General features: G+C 45.5%; 1 protein-coding gene across 1 annotated transcript; it reads right to left on the reverse strand.

Annotated features, from left to right (window-relative positions):
- Positions 1–260: 260 nt before the first annotated feature.
- Positions 261–10,539, reverse strand: HIGD1B (HIG1 hypoxia inducible domain family member 1B). Its single transcript, XM_028703776.2, has 5 exons — positions 10,419–10,539; positions 9,053–9,130; positions 6,188–6,290; positions 2,189–2,323; positions 261–1,118 (listed from the first exon to the last, which is right to left on the reverse strand). Exons 3-5 carry the CDS (start codon positions 6,282–6,284, stop codon positions 1,072–1,074), a joined length of 279 nt encoding a protein of 92 aa, XP_028559609.1. The 5' UTR covers positions 6,285–6,290; positions 9,053–9,130; positions 10,419–10,539; the 3' UTR covers positions 261–1,071.
- Between the last annotated feature and the right edge of the window lie 1,721 nt (positions 10,540–12,260).

Consider the following 12,260-nt stretch of genomic DNA (forward strand, 5'->3'; position numbering starts at 1 on the left):
CAAATACTTCAATACTCCCTCTCCCTGCCCCATGCAATTCTTTGCATTTCTACCGCACAGCAAAAAAAAGTCTACTTCTGTTTCTGTGGCATTTCACTAGTTGGGTGTGGATTTATATTCCTCCATGTCTCTTCTTTATAAAAGCACTTAGCCAGCCCTGTCATCTTCTATTACTTTTCCCTACTCTTGGAATATCACATTTCCAGAAGGTCTGCTGAAAATATTTGTCTTGTCTACAAATGTACACATGCAGAAATATATCAGTGTTCAAAGAAACGTTTATTCGAATGAATAACGCCATTGTAAGCCATCTTACCAAATATGTGCATTTTAATGCCTTTTCAAGCAAGGTAATTTTTAAATTGCATTTAAAATAGTGACATTAGATGTTAATATTGCCCTTAATACATATACAGGACAGAGCTGCTATAAAATGTGCTTAGGTGCAGAGGTAATCTAAAAAAAAAAAAAAAAAGGAAATTATACAGCAGAGACTTCACAAGAGCAGCTCAGTTTGCATTAAAATAGGGATTATTTTTGCAGCCAGAGTCAAGCGAATCTTCACTTGTCAGTGTGAATTTCCTTTTTATGCACACCCGTGCTGGAGTCGCATGCTTTATTACGAATTAGATTTTGTGCCATTTGGAGAGGGTTTGTTTTTCCTGTTTAGAAACTGCAGGGTAGGGACTTCAGTGCGATGAAAGAAGGCAATTGTCACACTTAGAATGCGAGAAGGGGGACATGGCTTCAGGAGAAGCAAGCTAGGCAACTCTTATCCTCTCCTTGGGCAAAGGGAGGCGTTAGCTACTCGATAATCCCTCGAGGGTCTTTTGCAGTCCTCTGTTTCCACAAGGATTCCCTTTCACTTCTCAAAACTTTAAAAATATATACATGTACATCGGGATTTTAGGGGAACATATATAAGCCGTATCAGTAAGCAGTTGAGGCTGCAGGGGACTTCTTTCTCTTGCTAGAGCAAACCACATGATCTCGCAGCCCTGCTGGAGTCGCCGCCGGGGTATTCAGATCCATTCAGGGAGAAGGGACAAACCAATGCCATCCATGTCTCATCTATTTTTGTTTGGGGAAGTGGTCTTTGTACATGCTGTAGACAGCGCCTAGGAGAGAGAGCAAAGGAGTTGGCGCAAAGGAGACAATAGGAATACGGCCTGTAGAGAAAACAGCTTTTTGTCTCCAACATGGAAGTTGGCTTAGTGCTGCTTTTGCTAGTCAGGAGGGGCAAGGAATTATGCAAAGCAACAAATGGCCACCCCTTTCTACCCTCGCAAGCCTTGCAGGGCGATTGGCCGGCTCCCTTATTCCCTCCTGCCATTTCTGACTCCTTTTCAAACTCCGCTTTCCAGCTCTAATGGCTAGAGAAACGTTTTCTAAATGCTGAAAGTCTCAGCATTCTTTATCCGTGCAGTCTTGGGCCCGATTGCAGAATTGTCTTAACAAAATGTTCTTGGTCAGAATCGAACCTGGCTTCTGCTCCTCTGGCTTTCAAGGAAAACAGCAAATCTTTTCTACAAGTTATTTTCTGTTTCGTGGGCGGCCTGCTGCAGTATCTCCTTACTCTCTGCTGTTTTATAATACTTTTTTAAAAAAAAATTAAAACACATTTATTCAAAAGTTCCGATATAGCTTTTTTCCTACTGCCATAATATCACAGAATGACACTCCATTCCTCAGTTCCTCATCACTGTCTTGTTGGCTCGCCAGATACCCTCAATAGGAACCAATCTGATTTACTAGACATTTTCAATTCAGGCTTGTTGGGCTTTCATGGTACAGGAAGTGCTGCTTCCAAACCTAGATGAGTGGAGCTTAATTAATCTTGACCGCTGAGGGGACAGTACACTGAATGTCCTTGGAGGGGCACTTTCCCCACAGAGGCAAAGAACTGCACCCTCTCCCAAGACCAGTGTAGAAGATGAAGCTTAGTTTGCATGTTCAGCAAACTGACTTGGATGCTCTGTCTGTGGCAGGGAGTCACATTAGGCCATTTGCACACTGAGGGATGATGTTTATGTGAACCAAAGGGTTAAAGGCCCCGGGATAATCATTCCAGAAGACCTGGTACGCATGCAAGACCTTGCCCTCTGGCAGTCATTGCAGTTACAAACTCAGGTCCTCTCCTGCTCCCACACCCAGTGCTTAACGCCTCCCTTCTCCGTCCCCGCCTTACCAAGTGTTATGGCTCCAACCACACAGGCCTGGGCAGCTACACGAGTGTGAATCAGGTGGACAGACATCTTCATACTCCCCCTTGCCTTCAGCCGGTAAATTCCGTAGGCTGCCACAACCACAAACCCCATCATGCCTGCAAGGTCAAAGAAGCCATAGAACCATAGCTCTGAAGAAGTCCCTGTGCAAGTCCAGTAGCCTGTCCCACCTCCTTCGGGTAAGGCACTTTCTGTACTGCCTATACCTAAAGACCTATACCTTCCAACCTAGCAGTTCGAAAGCACGTCAAAGTGCAAGTAGATAAATAGGTACTGCTTTGGCGGGAAGGTAAACGGCGTTTCCTTGTGCTGCTCTGGCTCGCCAGAAGCGGCTTAGTCATGCTGGCCACATGACCCGGAAGCTGTACGCCGGCTCCCTCGGCCAATAAAGCGAGATGAGCGCCGCAACCCCAGAGTCGGCCATGACTGGACCTAATGGTCAGGGGTCCCTTTACCTTTATACTGCCTATACTAACACTGATCCTCAACCTCCTTTTCCTTATGGGGTATCTTTGGGTGAAGAAAAGGCTAAGGAGTAGATAAGGTAAAGGACCTCTGGATGGTTAAGTCCCATCGCTTTCAGGCCAAGGGAGCCGGCGTTTGTCCACAGACAGTTTTCCAGCTCATGTGGCCAGCATGACTAAACCGCTACTGGCACATGAGGACTGTGACGAGTGCCGGAGCGCACAGAAACGCCGTTTACCTTCCCACCACAGTGGTACCTATTTATCTACTTGCACTGGTGTGCTTTCGAACTGCCAGGTTGGCAGGAGCTGGGATAGAGCTCACCCCGTCACAGGGATTTGAACCGCTGACCTTCCGATCAGCAAGCCCAAGAGGCTCAGTAGTTTAGACCACAGTGCCAGCCACTGTACTGCCTATACTAACTCTGATCCTCAACCTCCTTTTCCTTATGTGGTATCTTTGGGAAAAGAAAAGGCTAAGGAGTAAACCCTACACAAATTTGGAGCGGAGTCCCGATGGTGCCTTGCATGCCTCTTTCTAGCAACTCCTGCTGCCAAGCTGGTGCCAAAAGTATTGCTCTGCTTTCCTTTGGACCACATCAGTGAGGTCTTGTTGTCTGGGCAGTCCAGGACCTCCATACACCCTACCCAGGTTGGGCCCTAGGGAGGTTACTTTAGTGCTGCTAATGCAGCAGTTTGACTTCTTCCCTAGAGGCACATTCCATTGTCTCTCGAGACAGACAAATGCCAGCATATACTACCAGTAGACAGGACTGATACTTCTCCAAACTCCAAGGAAGAAAGCATCTGACTCTCTTAAGCAGCCTATTGCAATACTAGGCATATTCCGCACTTAGGAGACTCACCCAAATAATTTCTTTATTGCCCATGTGTTGAATGATTGCATATAATGCCATCAAGAAATGAGCTTGAATCTAATGCCCAATGTAGTTTTAGATGTCTGGCTTTTCATATATTTGCATGGATTGCTTCTCCCTTTGCTGGGAGCGCTGTAAACAATTAAAATATTTGCAGGCTGTTTATCCATGATTTTTGATGAAGATAGAACTGCGTGTCCAGCTCTTTCTCCCCCTTTTTTCTTTTTGTAGCATTCAGTTTCAGAGAAAAGGGGTTTTTGGGGGGGTTGGGGTCAAGGCTGTTTGCAAGAGACAGCAAAGAGCAACAGCAAATATGCTTTGAAAGCAACTGAAAGAATGCAGTGGCAAAGGATGTACTTTGTAGTAGTAGTAATAATAATAATAATAATAATAATAATAATAATAATAATAATAATTTATTATTTATTCCCCGCCCATCTGGCTGGGTTTCCCTAGCCACTCTGGGCGGCTTCCAACAAAATATTAAAATACAATAGTCTATTAAACATTAAAAGATTCCCTAAACAGGGCTGCCTTCAGATGTCTTCTAAAAGTCTGGTAGTTGTTTTTCTCTTTGACATCTGTTGGGAGGGCGTTCCACAGGGCAGGTGCCACTACTGAGAAGGCCCTCTGCCTGGTTCCCTGTAACTTGGCTTCTCGCAGCGAGGGAACCTCCAGAAGGCCCTCAGCGCTGGACCTCAGTGTCCGGGCAGAACGATGGGGGAGGAGACGCTCCTTCAGATGCTTTGCAGGCAGAAGGTCTTGGGATTCAGCTCAGGCAGCTAAAGGCTTCCAGTCTTGGAAGATCAGTAGGCAGGAGCAAAACTAGGCTTTATTTCACCTGGGTCAAAGACCCAGTTTGGCATCCCCCACGTGCATTTGCGCACGCACTCAGGCTGGGAACCTCAATGGCACCCCTCCTGAGGCTTCACCTGGGCAAAAAAACCTAGCTGTCTCCCCCATAGCTACAGCACTGTCAGTAGGCAATGTTGGGTTAGATCAGGGCCGAGGAACATCTGGCTCCCCAGATGCCAGCTTGCCTCAGCCACCATAGCCAATGATCAGGACTTATGGGAGTTGTGCAAGCACAGGGAGGGCCACAGATCTCCCACCACCAGGCTGAACAGACCAACAGTTTGTAAAAAGCAATCTCATATGTTCAAAAGGCCACATTTCCTACATGGCACACCTGTAGTCCCATTAAAAGACCCCGGTTGGATCAGGCCAGAATTCCAGACCCTTCAAGTGTCCCTATTTTCTTGGATTTACAGAAGCAATCCCAGTTTCTGATTTGATCCCGGAATGTCCTGCTTTTCCTTAGGACGTCCCTGTTTTCATCAGAGTAATGGGTTATGAGGTTATGTGACCCCCACCCCCACCCCCAAGCCAAGGAGATAAGTAAACAGCCTCAGCCCAGTATACCTGAAGGAGCGTCTCCACCCCCATCGTTCAGCCCGGACACTGAGGTCCAGCTCTGAGGGTCTTCCGACGGTTCCCTCCCTGTGAGAAGTGAGGTTATAGGGAACCAGGCAGACTTTCCGACTTTTAGGAGACATTTGAAGGCAGCCCTGTTTAGGGAAGTTTTTAATGTTTGATGTTTTATCGTGTTTTAAATATTTTGTTGGGAGCCGCACAGAATGACTGGGGAAATCCAGCCAGATGGGCAGGGTATTAATAATAATAATAATAATTTATTATTATTAGCTATACAGCCTTTAGAAGACATCTGAAGGCAGCCCTGTATAGAGAGGTTTTTTAATGTTTAATGTTTTATTGTTTTTGTATATATTTCAAATATATTGGAAGCCACCTAGAATGGCTGGGGCAATCTGGTTAGATGGGTGGGGTATTATTACTATTATTATTTATTGAATAGGTAAAGGTAAAGGGACCCCTGACCATTAGGTCCAGTCGTGGCCGACTCTGGGGTTGCGGCGCTCATCTCGCTTTACTGGCCAAGGGAGCAGGCGTACAGCTTCTGGGTCATGTGACCAGCATGACTAAGCCGCTTCTGGCAAACCAGAGCAGCACATGGAAATGCCGTTTACCTACCCGCCGGAGCGGTACCTATTTATCTACTTGCACTTTGACATGCTTTCAAACTGCTAGGTTGGCAGGAGCAGGGGATTCGAATCGCCGACCTTCTGATTGGCAAGTCCTAGGCTCTGTGGTTTAACTCACAGCACCACCCGCGTCCCTGTTTATTGAATAGGACGTACCTATTTTCATCAAAGAAATGTTGGAAGGTGTGGAATCCCATCTAGTCCAACTTCCTGTTTCACAGTGGCCAACCTGATGTCTCTGAGAAGACCAGAAGCAAGACCCGATTGCAACAGCAACAGTCTCTGCTTGTGATTCCCAGCAACTGACAGAATATAGCCATCATGGCTGGTAGTTTTACCCTTAAAAGAATAATTTGTATATTACTCTTTTAAACTTTCCCACTCCCACCCCACCCCTCTTTGATGCCTTACATAGATTTGAGTCTTCAGATCACATTTGGTTCCCTACCTTTCTTCACCAGTGGGAGCATCCTTGGTTCTTCCCCCTCTGCAATTGAGCTAAGAGAAGATCATGCACAGATTCCTACAGAGAGGCGCTTCAGGCTCCCCAAACTTACCAGCTGGCACCAGAGGGCTGTTCCGTGCCTTTTGAAAGAGTTTGGCACTAACTGTGGTTTCATGCTCTGGAATCCAGCTGTCCTTGTCTGTTGACATTGAGCGCTGTAGAAATCAATTTCAAAGATACAGAACCAAAGAGAAAAATTACTACCTAATCTTCATCAAATTTCGCTGTAAAGATCCTTGCGTCATCGTCATTTCATTCGTAGGCCACCTTTCCACAGTTAAAAGCATAGGTTTTTTTTGTTTTTTTAAAATAAATTTTTATTAATTTTTCATAAGTAAAAAAGAAACAAAGCAAAAACATAAACAAACACAAAATCGACTTCCCCGTACCACCCCTTTTCTGCATTCTTGTTTCAAGATTTTTCAGCAACCCTTTCGTAATAAACTTATTTATATTTCATAAATTTAACTTCCATAAGTTATTAAAGCAACTGTAGTTCTTTATCTCTTATTACCCTGATCCCCTAATTTTCCAAATTACAACAGTTTTTAAGATAAACTTTAAATTTGTTCCAATCTTCATCCACCGCCTCTTTCCCCCGGTCTCGAATTCTGCCAGTCATCTCTGCCAGTCCCATATAATCGATCACCTTCGTCTGCCATTCTTCCAACGTGGGTAAATCTTGAGTCTTCCAATACTTTGCTAGAAGAATTCTTGCTGCTGTTGTGGCATACATAAAAAATGTCCTATCCTTCTTTGGCACCATTTGGCCCACCATACCCAAGAGAAAGGCTTCTGGTTTTTTAATAAAGGTTCTCTTCAGAACTTTTTTAATTTCATTATAGATCATTTCCCAGAAAGCCTTAATCTTCGGGCAGGTCCACCAAAGGTGATAGAAGGTTCCCTCCGTTTCATTACACTTCCAGCACTTGTTGTTGGGCAGATGATAGATCTTTGCTAACAGTTAAAAGCATAGTTAAGGTGTACATAACATAACAAAAGTAGTCCTAAACAATGAATAAAGCAGATAAAAAACTTCCCAACCAAACTTAACAATTTCCACATATGTCAAAATAAGATTAAAAAATGAAGATACAAAAATTGATATCAATAACGGCAACAAAATACCCAAACCAAACCCATTAAGGTACTTCCATAACAGGCAGGAAACTGATGTTTGGTCCAAATGAAGTATACACCCCCCATAGGAGCCAACTTCTAGGGGCTGAGGGATCTTCAGCCCCCCAATAAAATATTTGAGGGAGCTGGGGGCCCCAAAAACTGATGGGCATTGCCATACAAATGGTGTATGTGCACTGCATCGTGTGATCGATTATGTGGGGTGGGGGCTTACCTGAACCCCCCCCTGCAATATTTTCAAGTTGGCACCCCTGCAACCCCCCTGATTGCTATAAAGAACTCAACGTTTGTATAAGCATCTCTTGGAACAAGCCACATGAAGTCTGCTTAATATCTGCTAGGACTCGAAAATAATCTGGCATGGATGAGTTGGAAAATTGAAACAGACTAAGACTGGGAAAAGAGTGGGAGCTTCCACTGGCAGCCAAAAACATCTCTTAAGTTGGAATATTGAAAAGCTATCAACAGATCCTGAAGCTTAGGCTCCAATACTTGGCTCACCTCATGAGAAGAGAAGACTCCCTGGAAAAGACCCTGATGTTGTGAAAGATTGAGGGCACTAGGAGAAGGGAATGACAGAGGACAAGATGGTTGGACAGTGTTCTCGAAGCTACCAGCATGAGTTTGACCAAACTGCGGGAGGCAGTGGAAGACAGGATGCCTGGGGTGCTCTGGTCCATGGGGTCACGAAGAGTTGGACACGACTAAACGACTAAACAACAACAAAAGAACTACCCCAAAGATAGGTAAGCTCCAATATAGGACAGCACACACACCGGTGTTTCCAGATCTTATCCAGTTGTGTCCTCGTGTCAAGGGCTCCAGTTAGGTGACCCGTCGTGCATTACCATAAAGAGAGAGTGGTGCTGCCAGAACTGAGGAAGCATGCCATCTAAAGAAGAGGGCACCATTTTGCATGTGCTAATCAGATAGATAGATAGATAGATAGATAGATGCCAATTTAGAAATAATTGTTGTTGTTGTTTAGTCGTTTAGTCATGTCCGACTCTTCGTGATCCCATGGACCAGAGCACGCCAGGCACTTCTGTCTTCCACTGCCTCCTGCAGTTTGGTCAAACTCATGTTAGTATCTTTGAGAACACTGTCCCACCATCTTGTTCTCTGTCGTCCCCTTCTCCTTGTGCCCTCCATCTTTCCCAACATCAGGGTCTTTTCCAGGGAGTCTTCTCTTCTCATGAGGTGGCCAAAGTATTGGAGCCTCAGCTTCAGGATCTGTCCTTCCAGTGAGCACTCAGGGCTGATTTCCTTCAGAATGGAGAGGTTTGATCTTCTTGCAGTCCATGGGACTCTCAAGAGTCTCCTCCAGCACCAGAATTCAAAAGCATCAATTCATCAGCAATCAGCCTTCTTTATGGTCCACCTCTCACTTCCATTGGACGTGGGTGGCGCTGTGGGTAAAAGCCTCAGCGCCTAGGGCTTGCCGATCGAAAGGTCGGCGGTTCGAATCCCAGTGGCGGGGTGCGCTCCCGTTGCTCGGTCCCCGGGTGCAAGTAGATAAATAGGGACCGCTTACTGGCGGGAAGGTAAACGGCGTTTCCGTGTGCTGCGCTGGCTTGCCAGATGCAGCTTTGTCACGCTGGCCACGTGACCCGGAAGTGTCTTCGGACAGCGCTGGCCCCCGGCCTCTTAAGTGAGATGGGCGCACAACCCTAGAGTCTGTCAAGACTGGCCTGTATGGGCAGGGGTACCTTTACCTTTACCTCACTTCCATTAGAAATAATTACCATGATTTAAATATAAATAGAATCCCACTCACCTCGATGCAGAAGACTGCTGGATGGTCTGATGTGCAGGTGTGAACAGCTGATGGGCAAATTCAGAACCCCAGCTTGTCCTAGGTTTTAAAATAAAATAGAAAAAAAATATTTAAAGTGGATACAGACTGGGCAGCTCTTCAAAGGCCAGGACTATGAAGTTGGGCACATAGCCAACCTAGCTCCCCTGGAGACTCACCTGCTTCCTTAAAGTCACCGGCCTGTTTGATGGGTTGCTGCCTTGTCGGCTGCTACAGAGAGATCTCCCCGAAGTCTTTTGGATATACGGTTGTTTTGACAAGGGCTGCTTGGGTCTCTTCCCATCCTCTCACTTTAAGGTTACAACAAAGTCCCCACACTAGCTGTTTCCTTGATGTTTAAGTAAGGAGATGGGGAGATGTCTGACAGCTTGCTATCTGCTTGCTTGCTCCTTAACCCTTGCTCTGCCCATTGTCCTCCACAGCAAAGCTCAGTTGGTTAGTGTGTAGTGCTGAAAACATCAAGGTTCGATCCCATAAGGGACAGCTGCATATTCCTGCACTGCAAGGGGTTGAGCTAGGTCAGCGGTTCTCAACCTGTGGGTCCCCAGATGTTGTTGGACTACAACTCCCATCATCCCTGAGCTCTGGCCTTGCTAGCTAGGGGTGATGGGAGTTGTAGTTCAACATCTGGGGGCCCACAGGTGGGGAAAGGTTGGGCTGGATGGTCCTCAGAGTCCCTTCCAACTCTATGATTCTATGAAACACCATTTCTTCTCTAAATTAAAAGTGTAAAGCATTCCAGCCAATAGAGAGAGAAAACATATTGTTTCACTTGATCCAGAGCACAGCTAAAGCTATTTGCAATGCGGGAAATCTGAAATTATAATCTGCTCATCACTCTGATATGATAAACCAGCCTCTTACATCCAAGATCAGGGAGAGTTCCAGGTTTGGGGAAGGATATGGAGTCAGGCAGTGTGATATCCAGAGAGGCATAGAGCCCCAAATGTTTAATTTTAGAAGTTCAATGACAAACTCACAAAAAGGCAAGCAAGAAATAGCAACAACCTTATCTTCCACCCTGTATTCAATATATTCTGTACGTAAGCTAGAGGAGGGACTTGCTGAAAGCAGATCCACATACCTTTTCTGGAAATATTACTTTGGAAAACACTCCGTAATTGCACATGGCTCAGATGAACATGCTCTGACCCACCCAGAAGCTGCTGCAGCTTTTAATGAGTGAATGCAGGGAAATAGTTAATGCAGAGTTCGTTGCAACATGCACACAAGCCAGCCTCCATTCATCTTCCCAATCCAATTCATAAAAATAGATGTGGAAAGATTAAGTAAAGATAACATATATTTATTATAGAAAAAGACTCACACTGTGTTGTCCACTGTTGCTTGCTTGCTTGCTTGCTGTCTCTCTGGCAAGAACACAAAACAAATATTACAGAAAACAAAGAATTCCTCAAAGTAGAAAACAATCCCTGCTGCTTCTCTGGTTACCAGAACATGCTGTTAAGTTATGAGGAGATCTTGCCTTCAAGGAAACAGTTCTGAGCATGCTCAAGGTGCTGGGCTGCTCTTCAAGGCTTTCAAGCTATGCTCCCTAATCGGAGATGTTGGCTGCTGGATGGCCCTCAAAAGAGACAGGGAACCTTCCCAGCAGGGGCTGAAAATCTGAGAGACTTCCTAATATTCAATAATCCAAATATCCTAATGTCAGTCGCATGGTTTTTCTGCCCAAATAACACATAGGTAAAGGTAAAGGGACCCCTGACCATTAGGTCCAGTCGTGGCTGAATCGGGGGTTGCGGCGCTCATCTCGTTTTATTGGCCGAGGGAGCCGGCGTACAGCTTCCAGGTTATGTAGCCAGCATGACTAAGCCGCTTCTGGCGAACCAGAGCAGCGCACGGAAACACCGCTTACCTTCCCGCCGGAGTGGTACCTATTTATCTACTTGCACTTTGACGTGCTTTCGAACTGCTAGGTTGGCAGGAGCAGGGACCGGGCAACGGGAGCTCACCACGTCGTGGGGATTCGAACCGCCGACCTTCTGATCGGCAAGTCCTAGGCTCTGTGGTTTAACCCACAGTGCCACCCGTGTCCCTAAATAACACATAGGAAGGGCCTATTTGCCATTGCTAAGGTTAGTTTTGTCTGAGTGATGCAGAGAGCTGGTTGGAGCAAAGTGAACTATACAACCTTTAGAAGACGTCTGAAGACAGCCCCTATATAGGAAAGTTTTTTAATATTTAATATTTTATTATGTTTTTATATGTGCTGGAAGCTGCCCAGGGTGGCCTGGCCAACTGAGTCAGGTGCAAACAATAAATAATAATAATAGGCCAGGAAATTAAATTAATGGGAGTGTAAAATATGCATGGGGCAGGAAAGAATGTGTGGCTTTGAGATTTGGGGGAGGAAATCCTTTTTAAAAAATAGCTTGATAATTTTCATTATGAGCACTGTACCCTAGTGGAAGAGCCTCTACCGGTTGCAGTAACCAAGTATTGTTTTATGAAGGCGCGTTAGTTCAGTTCTGCTTAAATTGAGGCTGCAATAAACATCCCAATTTCTCAAAATCATAATGCAATTTATTAGTCAATGGTAAATATGAGCTAAAAAATATTGATCTACATTTAACATAGTGTTAAGGTGAACATTCCAGTATTTCTCCTTGTGCAATGGAACGTTTCCCACCCCCCTCCTCCCCACATGTAACCCCAAATCTGTTATGGACGTTCCCTTTATAGAGAAGGGAAAGGCTCATCTTGTACCTCCTTGTTGGGGGCCTGACTTTATTTTGAAAAGAAAGAAAGAACGAATTCCTATGTCCCATAAATAACCCAGAGATGCATTTTAAATAAAAGGACACATTCTACTAAAATAGAAACTCGCTGATTCCCGGACAATCCTTGGGCCGGATTTGGAAGGCGATTGGGCCAGATCCGGCGCCCAGGCCTTAGTTTGCCTACCCATGCTCTTTAGCTTGCCAGTCAGAAGGTCGGCAGTTCGAATTCCCGCAACGGAGTGAACTCCTGTTGCTCTGTCCCAGCTCCTGCCAACCTAGCAGTTTGAAAGCACACCAGTACAAGTAGGTAAATAGGTATCGTTGCGGTGGGAAGGTAAACGGAGTTTCCGTGTGCTTTGGTTTCCGTCACAGTGCTCTGTTGCGCCAGTAGCGGTTTAGTCATGCTGGCCACATGAGCCGGAAAGCTG

This window comes from Podarcis muralis, chromosome 13 (assembly GCF_964188315.1).
Source record: "Podarcis muralis chromosome 13, rPodMur119.hap1.1, whole genome shotgun sequence".
NCBI lineage: Eukaryota > Metazoa > Chordata > Lepidosauria > Squamata > Lacertidae > Podarcis > Podarcis muralis.